Genomic DNA, 16630 nt, shown 5'->3' with positions numbered 1-16630 from the left:
AAACAATTGCTTCCGAATTTAATAAATATTTTGTATCTGTAGGACAAAACCTAGCCGAAATAATTCCAAACCCTAAAAAATCATTTAAGGCAACATATGACCCTCTTAAATCGTATCTAAATTTTTTTGATTTGTCTTTTGAAGAGTTTGAAAGTGCTTATAAATTGTTAAAGTCAAATAAAGCAGTTGGTCCAGATGATATCAATGGGAACGTTATTATAAACTGTTTTGACGTTTTAAAAGACATACTTTTCCAAATTTTTAAATGCTCTATTAATCAGGGAGTTTTTCCTGATGATTTAAAAATAGCAAAAATTATTCCTATATTTAAAGAAGGAGAAAAAACTAATGTTAAACACTATCGTCCAATTTCTATCCTCTCTGTTTTTTCTAAAATTTTAGAAAGAATTTTGTACAACAGAATATACAATCACCTTTTATCAAACAAATTATTATATAACATGCAATATGGATTTAAAAAAAATAATTCAACAGAGCATGCAATTATTCAGCTTACAAGAAGTATATCAGACTCATTTAATAATTCTAAATTCACATTGGGAGTATTTATTGATTTAGCGAAAGCGTTTGATACCATTAATCATAAAATTCTTGCTAAAAAATTAAAATGTTGTGGTATAACAGGCAATGTTTTAAAATTGTTAAAAAGTTATTTAACTAATCGCAAACAATTTGTTTACGCCAATGAAACATTATCATCAAATTTGTTAAATATTACATGTGGAGTTCCTCAAGGATCCATATTAGGACCTCTTCTTTTCCTTATTTATATTAATGATTTATACAAAGCTTCGGATTTTATAACAATTATGTTTGCTGATGACACCAATTTATTCATGTCACACAAAAGCATTCCTACTTTATTTAGTTGCTTGAACATCGAGTTAATCAAAATATCTGACTGGTTTAAGACTAACAAATTATCTCTTAACATTGATAAAACTAAATGGGTTCTTTTCCATCCTCTTATCAAAAAACATAAACTGCCAATTAACATGCCTCATCTTGTTATTGACAATATACAAAATAAACAAGTAACAGTAACCAACTTTCTAGGTGTTTGTATAGATGAAAATCTTACATGGAAAAGTCACATTAAAAACTTATCAAGTAAAATTTCAAAAAGTATAGGAATATTGTACAAAGCAAGAAATGTTTTAAATAAACGTACTTTAGTACAATTATATCATTCATTTATTCATTGTCACATAAACTATGCAAACATTGCTTGGGGTAGTGCAAAGAAAATTAAACTTAAACCTCTTTATTGTCAGCAGAAGCATGTAGCACGTCTCATATATTTTAAAGACCGTTATACTCATGCCAAGCCTCTATTATTTGAAATGAAAGTTTTTAATATATATGAGCTTAACATTTTTAATATTCTTTGTTTTATGTTTAAATGTAAAACCAATTCATCCCCTATTTCTTTCCATAATTTGTATTCATCGAAAGATAAAAATAAATACATTTTGTGGAATGATAATTTTATAAAGCAGCCCATTTTTCAAACAAATCTTTTTAAATTTTGTATTGATTATCGCGGACCATTCTTATGGAATAAAATAGTTTTAAAAAATTTTACTAAGGATTTTATTCATCAAAGTAACTACTTTTCTTTTAAACGAAAGCTTAAAGAACTCATTTTTACAATTGAAGATGTAACAATATACTTTTGATACTTTTTTTTTTTTTTTTTTTTTTTTTTAGTGATCTTCCTTTTTACCCCCTATTTAACCATTGATTTATAAAAATTATATATGCATCATTAACAATTGTAATATATAATAATGTATCTTGTATTTGTAACGGAATATTTTAAGTTTCTTACTTCGTTAACTTATTTCTTATCTTGTAAATGTTTTATAAATTTTAACACGATCATTTCTTAGCGGTACTCGACGACAAGACCGTATGGTCTTCTACGAGTTCCCGCGTTTTTTTATTATTTAATAACGATTATTATATATATATATGTTTTTATTATTATATATTTGTATTTTAAATATTGTAACGAAATGCTTATTTATAATGTAATAAAAAGAACAAAAAAAAAAAAAATAAAAAAAAATAAGGAAGTAGGCGTGAACTTCCTAGTTAAATGTTTACCCACGGTTCACTGTAATAAAACCGCGAGGATTTTCATGAGCACCTTTTAGGTAAAAAATATTTAAAAAAAAACAACGAAATTGCTATTGCAGGCAAAAAAATTTCCAGGTTTGAATTCATCAACATATTTACCTCGGAAACAGCTCGTTTTTAGAAAACTTTCAGATTTGCCTTATCTAGTATTAGAACGGGTAACAATATATATAACTATAACACCATGAATGGTAATAATACAGTTAAAGATTGTTTTGAACAACTAAAAGATATTCTCCTTTAATTTTTCAAAGTGTCATTACGTCAAGGAATTTTTCTTAGTTAATTTAGCTTCATAAAACCTTATTCTATGGAACATACAATCTTTTAATTCATACGTGAAATATCAAGTTCTTTTGAAAATTCCCAATACACACTCGGTATTTTTATTGACTTTTCAAAAGCATTTAGTACAGTAGATCATACCAATTTACTTCATCAATTTAAATACTATGGAATAAATAACAAGCAAATAGAGTGGCTTGAAAGTTATTTTTAAACGGAAAAAAATGTGTTTCCTGTACTGATTTATCAAAAAGATTTATTAGATATATCCTGTGGTGTTCAGCAGGGCTTTTTGTATTAGGGCCACTTCTGTCCTTGATTTATTTTAATGACTTAAATAAAGCCTCAAACTCACTTAGTATTATGTTTGCTGACGACACTAATTGATTTCTTTTTAACAATGCTATTTGTAACCTTTTTTTCTACTTTAAAAGACGAGCTTTAAAACATTTCTACCTGGTTCAAACGTAAAAAATTAACAATAAATGTTTGTAAAAAAATATATTATCTTCCATTAGCTTAAAAGAGCGTTATCTATCAATATATCTGTGTCCAATTTTTATTGACCAAATTGAGATTTAAAGACTGCGTTATGAAGTTTTCAGATTTTCCTTGATGAACACATTGCATAAAAGCATCATCTGTACCAAATACTTTAATAAATTTTCATAAAAAACTAAAAATCATTTAAATAAAAAGAAATTGACTAAAAATAAAAAGAAATTGACTATAAATAATAAGAAATTAACTAAAAGTAAAAAGAAATTGACTAAAAATTAAAAGAACTGGACTAAAAGTAAAAAGAGTTTCCCTTAACATTATTAATCGTTTATAAAGTTTTGGATATTAAAGAACTGTTTACGATTACTTTTGAACCTGCTTAGGAATTTATCTCTTATTCCATAGAGTTTTAGTTTTTGTCATAAAATGTAGTGATCGACAGTATCTGCTTTATACAAATCGATGAATACTCCTAGTGTACAATGAGAACTTTTAAAAGAATCTTTTTAAAAATTTTTAAAAGAAATCCTGCGTGTTAGTTGGATTATGGTGTGGAATTATTCTTTTTAAAACTTTAGAGAAAATTGTAAGAGCTGACTCAAGAAAACAAACGCAGATGAAAAATTGTCTTTTCGCCTATCGTACATTTTACGATAGCATTAAGATTTAAATCGTACATTTTACAATAGCATTAAAATTCAAAACCGAATCACTATTGAAAACCATGCGATCATTGCAGTGCATTTCGAATAATGACTTTTTAGCAATCGACAGGCTCAATTAAGAGTTTTGATGAAACTCTGATTTTCAAAAGAAGATAAAGCAATATTTTTGTTAAAACTATATTAAACTCTATACTTACTTATATTTACATTATATTTAATATATATTATTATTTTATTAAACATATTCTGTAAAAATTTTTACAAGGTAAAAATACATAAAAAATAGTTTAAAAGAGAGAATAAAAAGATTATTTGGGAATGTTTTCTTCAAGAAACATTTTTTTGAAAATTGCTTGCTGTTACTTTGCATTCCAATATTGAACTGTCTGAACTTGAATTTGATAAGTATCTTCAGGAATTTTCTGAAATTAAAACTTTAACTTTCTTCTTAACCCAAATTAAGTTTTTCATATTTAGTTAGTCTTTATGTTTCGATAGCCTTTTAAATTAAAATAAATTTTAAGTTTCATAGTATTATCTATTAGCGTTTAAAAATTATTACCATATAAAATTTGCTACCCCCTCAAATTGGGGGGTTTAAACTTTATATGGTCATAATTTTTGAACGCTAAAATATTTTAAAATGATTTTTTTAAAATTTATCGATAAATATAAGTCTAGTTAAGAATAGTACAAAAAATACTTCATCAACTTATTGCTCTCACATTTGCGGCAGATGGGCAAAAATTTTGGGGCTTTTTTTGTTCCCAGCCTCCAATCATCGCAATTTTTTGCAAAACCTCATTATTTGACATAAGTATAAATATATAAATGTTTGGAGTTTGCTCCATGTCGGGAAGTTATCTCGAACACCAAAAAATTCTTTCTACGCCTCTGCTCTATATTTTTTGCTAGAGAGACATTAAAAAACGACTTAACTGCATTTCTTCCAATTTTATTAAGTCTTTGCATTGTAAACTCTCTATTTTAACAGAGTTTCAGACCATGCTTTGGCAATGGAACTGCTAAAGATTTATAAATCTTAAATAAAAAAATAAATTGTATATAATACCAGATTGAATCAGAGGTTGCACTGTTGTTTGGAAATTTGATACTCTATTGTTAATATTTGATCTAGTTAGTGAGACAAAAATTAATTTTTCTGTATCCCAAAGTTATCATTTTTTATCGCTTCAAGTAAATTTTGGGTGTTTATGTTATACAAATGGGGTGACAAAATCGATCCTTATCTTACATCTTGCTTATAAATATGAGACAAGGATCGATTTGTATGTAAAAATAATGAATTCAAACATTTTTTGTCAATTACTCTTAATTTGTTAAAATAACTCAGTTTTCTCAAATTTTATTATTTAATTAAAGAACTTTATTCATTTATTGAATTGAACGGAAGTTCAATTTATTAGATGAATAACTTTTTTGATTTGTTTTGCCGATTACCAAAAAAAAAATTGGCAATAAATAAAAAATTGAATTAATCTATGAAAATACATTCAAACTTTGACGTATACTCAGATGCTTATGGTATAAATATTTTAGATATAAACTTAATAGAAAATTTACAAGTTTTGAAGACAGAAAACACCCTTATTGTACTAGTTTCATCCACTTAAAACCCATTATTTCAACTGCTTTGTCCCTACAAAACATTTCCATAAAACAACTGACGTTACTGAATCTCCCACAAACATTAAAATACAAGCAACACAATACCATGATATTTATAAATGACGATCCTGGTAAATGGAAAAATCTTTGATTGCTTATGTTATAAGGCTAGGTATCAAATCCAATAAGAATCTAGATTCCAGTGCATCAAATATCGTTGTTTTAACGAGCAGAATATTTTGAAAAAATTAATAAATGAAGAAACTCGTTTCAAAGAATATATAGCATATTCAGTGTCTAATAATGCTCGCTACTGCATTCCTTGTTACTAATTTAAAGAAAAGACTTCTGTTTCTAAATAGAGTGAAAAATATTTCACAAATATTAAGATACTACACTACCGATTTTTTTGATACCTTCTTTTAATTTGACGCCCCTTGAATATCTGCCGCCCGGGACAAATTGACTCGTTCGCCGCCACCCCCCATCTCGGCGGCACGGGGGGACAAGGTCAAGACAAGTTTTTTAATATATTTAATTACTTAAAAAAAGGAAAATTGGGCAACGTTTTCAGTTCCGTGTTACGTACTCGCTCAACTTTGCCGAATTTTATAGAAACCCTATAGAAGTAATTATAAAAAAAATTTGTTTCACTTTTTTTCGCATAATTAAATTCGTTTCACTTTTTTTCGCATAATTAAATTCAGTGACCATTTACTTTTGCGATTTCACATTATTTTAAAACGAAAACAGCGTTAAATTAGATAAAAACTCGTTGATTTGGATTAGGATCAATAACTTAAGTTAATAATTTTTCCGATTCAAATTATTAAAATAAAACATTAAAACGATTACTCTATAGGGATAACAACAATTTACTTTTTCTACAACAAAATTCTAACATCCTTTTACTTTTTGTATTAATACTCATGTTTTTAATTCCTCAGGGACCCATTTTATTGTTTCAACTATAAATTAGACTTTAGACATTTAATTATGTATTATATATATATATATATATATATATATATATATATATATATATATATATATATATATATATATATATATATATGTAAATTATGTTAGTGTATTTTACAAATAGAGTGCTCAATGTTCTTAAAGAACAGAGCAATAATAAATTATTAGAGCAATTGACAAGAGCAATAAAAAATTGAAATAATTTCTAAATGTAGGCACGAAAATAAATACCTCTTAAAAAATTATAAAAACAAATGACCAAATTAAACTATCCCCATTCCAAAGAAAATTATTTCATAATTACTTTCTGTAACTTCCCGTTAACAAAAAAATATAGTAATTAAAAATTTTTTATAATAATTTATAACTTCCTGTAAAATATTTTTTTCTATAAATTGAATTTTTTTTGAGATTTAGTAACTCTTCCTGATGATCCAGCAATGGTGAAACTTCAAGTCGAAGATAAAAGTTAGATAAGTGTTTTTTACTAATTAATTATATATATATATATATATATATATATATATATATATATATATATATATATATATATATATATATATATATATATATATATATATATATATATATATATATATATATATATATATTGCCCGAATAAAATATAACTTTAACTTAAGATATACTTAAACCTCTTTGAATTAATTAATTTTAAACCATAAAACAGTTTTCACTTTTTATTGATAATACATACAATTAATAGAATATAAACATATTTCACTATTTTATTTAAAAATGCGCAACTGAAATGCTAATATAAATTAAAGAAATATATAAATCAATTGAAAAAATACTTAACGGCGCTCTCTTACTTATACGGGAAGATTCGTCTTTTATTTCATCAACAGATTAATAAATCTTTCACATATAAAAGTAAATAAAATAACATTTAACTAATTGTTAAACAACTTATTTTCTATTTTATTTTCCCATATTCTTCAAACAGTTTGCGATATTATGTTTTGTTCTTATTGTATCTGGATGGTTGATACCTAAAATTTTAGTTTGTATTTTCTCAACAGAATAATAAATTTCTAAAGCTTCGTTATATTTTCCCATATTCTTCAAACAGTTTGCGATATTATATTTTGTTCTTATTGTATCTGGATGGTTGATACCTAAAACTTCAGTTTGTATTTTCTCAACAGAATAATAAATTTCTAAAGCTTCGTTATATTTTCCCATATTCTTCACACAGGTTGCGATATTATATTTTGTTCTTATTGTATCAGGATGGTCGATACCTAAAACTTCAGTTTGTATTTTCTCAACAGAATAATAAATTTCTAAAGCTTCGTTATATTTTCCCATCGCGTGCAAACAGGTTGCGATATTATGTTTTGTTCCTATTGTATTTGGATGGTTGATACCTAAAACTTCAGTTTGTATTTTCTCAACAGAATAATAAATTTCTAAAGCTTCGTTATATTTTCCCATATTGTCCAAACAGATTGCGATATTATGTTTTGTTCCTATTGTATTTGGATGGTTGATACCTAAAATTTCAGTTCGTATTTTCTCAACAGAATAATAAATTTCTAAAGCTTCGTTATATTTTCCCATATTCATCAAACAGATTGCGATATTATGTTTTGTATGAAGCGTGAGTTCATTATTTTCACCATAAGTTTCTGTATTAAAACTTTGAATAGCTTTTAATATTTTGATTGCTTCATCAAATAAACTTTTGCATTTTAATAACCGGCATATAGAAGTTGTCATATGATGGAAGGTTTTTGACATTCTTTTTCCCTTAATACGAAACATATAGAGAAAATGAAAAACAAAATGATTTCTGAATTCTACATGATGCTTTACTTGGTTCAACTCAAATTTAAAATAACTTTCTATTAGATCAATATACGTATTTGTACTTAAATTAGTAATTTGAAAATATTTACACCTCAACTGTGTCAGTTCGTGCATTGAATATTTGTTATCATCGAAACAATTTAGTAACGAATAACTCATCAGTAAACAAACGATTTCATCTATTGAATGTTCTTCTTTTATTTTCATTTGATGTAAGATTTGGATTATAAATTCTTTACTTATATTTTGACCATCGCAATTAGATAAACAGTTAAGTAATTCTAATGGAACAAGTTTAGTTTGTTTTAATTTGAACAAAACTAAATTGATTGCTTTTATTGCAGACTTTGATTCATCTTCAGAAGGAAAGTTATTTCTAAGGGCTTCTGTCTATATCGATCTATATATTTTTCTATCGAGACTTTATGTATATTTATATATTTAATTGCCTGCGTTATAGCAAACGGATGATAACCAAGTTCTTTAATTAAGTTTTTTATGTTTTCATCCGTGTATTCTTTAATATTATTTTTCACATAAGCGAATGCATCTTCAAAAGAAAAAACATCAACAAACAATTTATTTACATTGTTTGACCACGTTCTCCATTGCGAGGTAATTAAAGTAAACGAGTTCGCTTTCTTTGAAATGTACATTTTTAAACCTTTAACACTTTCATCGTCGACATTGTCAAAAATATACAACGTTTTTCCATTTATGTAATAATTGTGCAGTTTTTCAACAATTACTTCTATATTAAAATCATTTTTTGAATCATGAATAACCAATCCTAATATTTGACAACGATTTCTTATTGAAGTTTGTAATTTTCCAAATGCTGCGTCTATCCAGACAATGTTTTTATAGAAGTCAGAATAAATTTCACAGTATTTTTTGGCAATTTTTGTCTTCCCAACACCTGACATTCCAAATAGTACTAAAGCCGACTTTTTTGTGTCTTGTAAAAAATAACGATGAATTTCGTGAAGTAGTTTGTCGCGTTGAACACCTAATATTGAACGTATAATTACTATTATGTGTGATCATTTTATTATTTCAATATAGGGTAATATTATTCATCTATTTAACGATTGAAGTTTTTAAAATGCATTGCGTTATTTTAAAAAATTTAATAAGAGATTAGATAAAACAAAAAAAGTTTTATCTAATCTGTTGATAAATATTTTTTTTTTTAACAGATTAAGTTTCTGCTTCATGGTAAAAAAATTTATGATAAAATATCCTACTAATGCGTATTTAAAAACTTTGATTTCTTTAAAATCTATTTTTTATATATGTATATTTTGAAAATTATACTTTATATTGATGCAAAAGAGCTGATAAAAACAAGTCTAAAAAATTAGTTATTTTTATTTTAACTGTGTTGTGAATAGTAAACTTAGTTTGAAAAACATTTTTCTTTTTTTGAGGCGACAAATGAAATTCCATTTTCTTAATTCCTGACATATTATAAGTACTATAAGTTATTTTTATTCATATATTCCAATATTTTATTTTATTGTTAAAAGGTTATTATGAAAAGACTGTGGTGTGACCAGTCATCTGTATCTTCTTTGAGTCCCTGTCTGTTTTTATATGCTATCTTTATGTAACGCAAAGGTTTCCTTGTAAATTTTTTATTTTTTGCTATATTTATATATGCATAAGTGTTTCTTTATTTAAATCAATAACCAAAATTATTTAAAAAATACCGTGTTGCTAGGTATAGTGGATGTAGCTTTGTGTTCTGATAACTAAAAAGAAGATCCAATTTGATCTAATCAAATTTTTGTTTTAAAACACTGGCTAGCAATCTTTTAAGCGTAACAGCTGGTATTGCAAGTCTTAATCCATGCACAAAAAAGTTATCAACAGTTATCATGCTAAAAACCTGCTGATAGGGATATTTTATTGGGAAGCATTGAAGTGCAGGAACAAGAAACTTGAAAAAATTCTTTAATTAAGTTGTCTCAATAAAGACCACAATGAAAATCGAAGCCTTATTGCACAAAGAAGTGTTTTGTTCTGCGAAAAATGATGAAAAAAAAGGTCAAAACTTTCACAGTTTAATGATAAAAACAGTTAAAAGCTTCCACATTGTTTAAAATCTTCTTCTATTACCTGTTTGATTTACAAAACTGTAAAATTAATGATTTTTAGAATTCATTTTTTTATATAAATACTAATGCTAATTTTTTTAATGTTATTAAAATCTTTTAGTTTTCCTTAACTAAATTTTTGAGATATACACTATATGTTAAAATATTGATTGTTGTAAATAAATCGTTGAAACGTAAAATAAAAAGTATCCGGGGTGTAAATGATTATTCGGGGTGTAAATGAAAAGTTACCTTTAAAAAAATGTAATTCATGACAACGTTCTTCATTTGATTCCATTCCGTTTTGAAATAAAGTGGTGCTAAAAATTAATACAAAGTACCTGTAAATTTTAAACATATAAATTACTAACTATTGCTTTTATGAACATATTACTGCTGCTGTTACTACTAATGCAGTTATTACGCATCGTTAAGCTATGTAATAAATATAAAAGAAAGATTAACATTATTCTAGAAATAATGTTAAAACAAGATTAACTTTTTTTTTAGAAATATAAAAAAGATTAACTTGCTTACTTGATTAAAAAAACTTAAAATTTTTAAAATAAAGTGGTGCTAAAAAATAATATAAAGTATTTTTTTAAAATATAAAGTAAAATTTAAACGTGTAAATTATTAACTATGGCTTTTATTTGCACATTGTGCAAGTAAACTACTACTACTACTACTACTACTACTACTACTACTACTACTACTACTACTACTACTACTACTACTACTACTACTACTACTACTACTACTACTACTACTACTACTACTTCTACTACAACAACTACTACTACTACTACTACTTCTACTACTACAACTACTACTACTACTACTACTACTACTACTACTACTACTACTACTACTACTACTGCTACTACTACTACTACTAATACTACTACTTCTACTACTTTTCACCCTTTGTGCACATTTTAGAAAAAATACAAATACACTTATGGCACTTTTTGGCAGCTGTTTTTTTCACTTTAAATGTCCACACTTCACTTAAACTCATTGAAAAAAATATATGTTTTTAAAACCCGATTTTCATACAATCATATCAGAGTCTAAAATACACTCACAATACGACTCATCTACCTTCATGTTTAGACCTTTTGTTATACTTCACCACGTTTCATCTAGTTAATTTTTTTAACTTTTATGGTTACATCTATACCCTAAATACGCTTAGAAAAAAAGCTACCAAAAAGTGCCTTAAATGTACTTTTATGAAATGTAAACTGTGAACTTGCGAAAAAAAAAATTTAGATATAACTTTGATGAAGCTTTTTTAAAGCGTTTCAGTTTCTTAAAAAAAAAACTATTGAAATATTTCACTTTAAGGAAACATATATTTTTTTAATATTATAAATATATTTTTGATGGTCATAAATATACTTCATAAATATATACATACTATATATATATCATAAATATATACATACATAAATATACTACATAAATATATAATTTTGAAATACTTCTCCATCTTAAAACAATTTTTTTTACCTTAATTTTAAAGCAACTTTTGTTGTTTCGGTAACTTAAATAAAAAAATTTTGATCAACTTTTTTGATCAAATACTCCACTGTGCATTGCATGTAACACTCCACTGTCATTCCATGTAACACTCCACTGTTAATTGCATGTAATACTCTACTGTGCATTGCATGTAAAAAACAATGTAGCTTGAACTGCAGGTAAGTTAGCATTAGAAAAAAGTATTTTAGCCATAATTAACTTAAATTAGGAAAAGGTCTTCCTGATGTAACAGTTTTGCATGTGAATACTTTATATATTTTTCTTTATGCTTACATAGTTCACACCATGTAAGCATAAAAAAAAAATTTACATGCGAAAACGTTTGCTCTAATGTAATTTAAAGGAATTGTTTGTTGCCTTCAAAGTTCAAGTTTCAAGGTTTTGCACTTTGCGACCAAAATGGTGTATTTCTGATGGTGCTATAGGAACATTCCGTATGCGTCTGTGCTATTCATCAAAACTTCAAAATTTCTTTTACATCCTCTTGGTGTGACATACAAATAATTGTTACGTTATATTGTATGTGACATGACTAATAAAGATTGTATGATGCAGAAATGTGAAAGATGCCTGGCAACTATGAATGCATCGGTTAAAAAACTTTATTTAATAAATGAGTTTGCAGATGACAATGAAGTAGAATTTGATCAGTGGACAACAACAGGTCAAACTTAACACATAATATAGAGCTTGTGTTTTATACATTGAATTAGTATGTAAAAAACTGACAAAACTTGCACCACATCTTATTTAGATATGAGTCAAGCATCATATCTGAGATCACGAAAGGAAAATATGACGGAGGTGACAACATTATTTTTAGGTGGTTTTTTAGAAAACTATAAATTTGTAGTTTAGGACAAATTACAAAGCTTTCATTGGACAAACTTACAATGAACTCTATCCTGTGAATATTTATTTCAAAAAAAAGTGTTCTTAAGCACAAGTCTTATTTTATTGTTTCAGATGATTTGATGCATGATGTGAACATCGTGTATAAAATTATTAAGGTTGTCAGCAATGATTTAAAAAAAAATTTAGCTCAAATAAAAAATAATAAATACTTTTCAGATGGGTGGGCAGGTCAATTTAAGAATCGCAAAAATGAATCTTTGTTTTTATCTTGAAAATTTTTTGCATCTAGTCACGGTAACAGTGTAGTGGCTACTAGGTCCAAGACCCTCATAAAACCTGTCATAAGGGCCCCAAAACACTAAAATAATTTCCATTAGTTATTACAAAAAGAAAAAAAACAAAGAAAAGATCCTAACATTTACAAAAGGGCCCCTAAATTTGAAAATGGGTCCCTAAATTGTCTAGGCCCGCTTATGGAGTGTGTGGAGGAACCGAGCAGTCGCTCTTTACGGTTAGCAGCCTTGTGATAGGATTAGTGGTACAGCCAAGGTTTAGCAACTTTAGCAAACTTGCAAAGAGATGTGGGGAATCATACTTTATTTCCACAAAAATAAAGTAAAAATATTGCAATGAAAACATTAAAGGTGTAGATTTCATTTATGTATCATCAGAAGATTTAACTTTGCTGAGAAACACTCTTAAGAAACAATTGGATACTGCAAATACAATATATGGAACAATCAGTTTGTACCACATCAAAAGGTAAAAAAAAATGCATTTAATATACCTTTTATTATTTTTCAAAAACGTGTAAAATTTTTTTAAATATTTTTTCTCGAACAGATTTTTTATTTGTGAGGAATCATTGTAAAAAATATTTTTATTTTATGATCGGATCACAATTTTCTTTTAATGCTTTTAATAAAACATGTTTATAAATATAAGTAAAACGAAAAAAAGTGCATATGTTGCTATTTTGTTTAGAATGGCGCAAAGCTAGGCAGTGTTGATTTTGCTTTGGAAACATCCAGATGACAACCTTTAACTTAGTACCAGGTGATTAAGTCTGTGTAGAAACACAGACATGTGCAAAATTGTTAGATAGGAGTCATTGAAGACATTAATCTAGTCGAAAAAAATGTGCTTGTCAAACTCATAACTCCAAATGATCCTGCGCGACCATTTATATGACCACCAGTGGATAACCAATGCTGGATTCCAGATGCCCATATCATTTGCAAAGCTGAAGGACCAACTTTAAAAGCAGGACTTTGCACTATTTAGTAAAAGAGAACTTGAAAAAAAATTTTTCCTTAGGAAACTGAGATTTTTATATTTAAACTAATTTCAAATTTGCTGAGTCTGATATGTCTTATCTATACTTTTTTTGACCCTTTTGTTTTTTGTATAATTTATAAATAATGTGAATGAAAAGTATACACAAACTCACTAAAATTGAGTATTTATTTTTGAAAAAGTTATTTTATATCTTTTAATTTTATTGCAATTAACAAATGAAAATAAAAAAATATTAAGGTCACGAAACTGTTAATTTCTAATTTGATTGGTAAAAAGTTAGGATATATTGAGTGTCTGATTTTTAAAACATCACAAAACTTTGTGTTCATATCAAACCTCAATAACTCCTCAAGTAAATGTAAGGCAAAAAAAAAAAATTGGCTTGTAAAGTTGATATACATCTTATCTTTAAGAAAATGAAAATATTTTCTGAGTAAAAGCATTGCTTTCTTCAGCATTTTTTTATTGTCATTACTATATGTATTTTATGAATCTTAAAACAAACTTCATTGCATTGTTTCGAGAAATAGAAAACTAAAGTTTTTGGATTTAACAGGTTAAAACTTTTTTGGTACCAAGTTTCAGCCTTGCAGCATGCTGAAACTTTATTTTTTCAGTAAGAATCAAATAAACTTCAAGGTTTTTTAAATCCTGAATTTTATTAAAAGAGATTTACGGCCTTTAGTAAGAAATGTCTCTAAACATTTGCGTCAAATCGCGACGTTAGAATTATCTTGTTTTATCTCCACTTTTTAAAAAATTGAGTTTATAATAGTGTTATGTACCTCAGAATGTTTTTCTATTGTATTGAAGCTTATGTTATGAGTAAAAAAGTTGATTTAGTATCTGCAAACAAAACTTTGTTTACTTAGTTGTTTATGTTTGATGGATTTAACAAAAAATGTTTGACTTTATATTAAACAAAAAAGGGAAATTTTTATGATAAAAAACATAACGAAATATGATATTTCAATTAAAAGCTGTAAATTTCACATCGCAAAATAATCAAAGGTAAATGATTTTTCTATGCCATAGTTTGTTTTTGACTCTACGTAAAGAAATATGATTGCAACATCTAAGAGCAAATATCAAGAATAAAAAGAAAATAAAACTTCTGCGCATGTCGCTCATGCTTTAATGAATAATCGTAAGCAAAAAAAAAAAGTTATAACTGTGTCTGCAAACTAATCCAACACTGCGACTTTAACGTTTTTGTTAATAATTGGAATTAAAAATTTTAATAGCTTTAATGAACTTTTTTTCTGTTTTTCAAATAAATCTTTGTTTTTCAGCTCAGTAAAAAAAATGTGTACATTTTTTTTATAAGGATTTCAATTAATAGTTGTTTCAATACAGGTTGCAGATAAAAAAAAACCTTTTTAAAAATCGTAACAAATATATTTAAATCGTAACAAATATATTTAAAATGTTAAACAAAAATTCTTGAATAAAGGTTATATAAAGTATAACAAAAAATCTTAAAAATCTTGTAAGTATCATTACTATAATTGAATTAATTTGTGTTTATTTGACCTTTTAAAAAAACACATTTAAAATCAGATGTATTGAAGTCCGTAAATAATAAAACCGTTTTTATTTCTTTTTAAACTGTTTAAGTGTAGTCTTCTTTTTTATTAACTATACCTGGAAAATAGTTCATTCATTATAGGTCTGCGGTAATTGGTGGTAACTTGAGTATTTTTCGGTGCTTATCACAAGGAAGGGGACATTTATTAATTTTAGAAAATTTTCTCACCTATCCCAAGCTTATTAAGCTTCCCCTCCTACACATTAAATTTAATTTAATAAGAATAAAAAGCCTTTCGGAATGAGTTACACTTTGGAACACCTTTCTAAAGCAGTTATAATTGTGAAGTGAACCGAAAAAATCAGAAAACCGCTGCAAAGTTCCTTACTCAATTTCTTACTCAACTTTTTATCTATGTCTATCTAAACCCAAGTAGGTTGCAACTTTTAAATATTTGGTTTTTTATAAATGATTAATTTGAAAAAAATAAAAGACAAGTTAGTGAGGCCAGGTCGGAATACAGAAAATGTCGGAGAAATTCCTAACTGAACTGTTAACAGAAAAGCCTCATAAAGTCTTTTAAACAATAATTATAATTGTAATGTATTTATACATTAGTTTATCTAATTCCATGGCTTTTATGTAAAGCTATCCATTTTTGATGGACCCAAACATGTTTAAAAATTTTTAAAAATTAAAAAATAAGTTATTAGCGTTTTATTGTATATGAAAATACGGAAAAATGTTTTAAACCAACATTCGTTTTATATATTCATTAATTTCAACTCATTATAAAAAAAATTTTTGATTCTATAAAGCAATTAGATAGTGCAAAAATTTTGTATATAACAGAGTGCAACGTGTCATCTGCAACAGCAAACTTTCAAATTGGTCTCCAGTTACAAGTGGAGTACTGCTTTATGTTTAAATAAACAACTTACCAAATGAGTTAGCAATCTGTAAAATGTATGCTGATGATATAAAACTAATTAACATAATTAGATTATCTTCTGATATAGAAAAGACTCAAACAAATCTAAAAAAATTAATGACATGGTCAAAATTATGGCTATTAAAACTTATGTTAGCAAATGTAAACGCATCCATATAGGTAGCAAAAATACTAAGTATATATACACAATGTATGATTCAGTGTTAAATAGAGTTGAAATACCAGAAACCAAAATTAAAAAAGATTTAGTAATTATGATTTCAAATGACTTAAAATGTCAAGTTAATTATGT

General features: G+C 26.4%; 1 protein-coding gene across 1 annotated transcript; it reads right to left on the bottom strand.

The window, feature by feature from the left end:
• Positions 1 to 7166: 7166 nt before the first annotated feature.
• Positions 7167 to 16382, bottom strand: LOC136083010 (uncharacterized). The gene is made up of 5 exons (XM_065802422.1): positions 16328 to 16382; positions 13713 to 13835; positions 8507 to 9066; positions 7364 to 8447; positions 7167 to 7237 (listed from the first exon to the last, which is right to left on the bottom strand). The coding sequence occupies exons 1-5, from the start codon at positions 16380 to 16382 to the stop codon at positions 7167 to 7169; spliced, it is 1893 nt and encodes a 630-aa protein (XP_065658494.1).
• Positions 16383 to 16630: the final 248 nt, after the last annotated feature.

Source organism: Hydra vulgaris, chromosome 08, assembly GCF_038396675.1.
Source record: "Hydra vulgaris chromosome 08, alternate assembly HydraT2T_AEP".
Classification (NCBI taxonomy): domain Eukaryota; kingdom Metazoa; phylum Cnidaria; class Hydrozoa; order Anthoathecata; family Hydridae; genus Hydra; species Hydra vulgaris.
Note: the sequence above shows the minus strand (reverse complement) of the source record. Positions and strands in the feature narration are given on the sequence as shown.

What these genes read in the sequence shown, in the direction of transcription:
- LOC136083010 (XM_065802422.1), bottom strand. Translation starts at nt 16,382, where the DNA reads ATGTTAATTAGTTTTATATCATCAGCATACATTTTACAGATTGCTAAC. An exon ending in ACAGATTGCTAACTCATTTG is followed by an intron (nt 13,836 to 16,327) that starts GTAAGTTGTTTA and finishes TTTACTAAATAG; the next exon opens with TGCAAAGTCCTGCTTTTAAA. An exon ending in AATACAAACTGAAGTTTTAG is followed by an intron (nt 7,238 to 7,363) that starts GTATCAACCATC and finishes CTAAAATTTTAG; the next exon opens with GTATCAACCATCCAGATACA.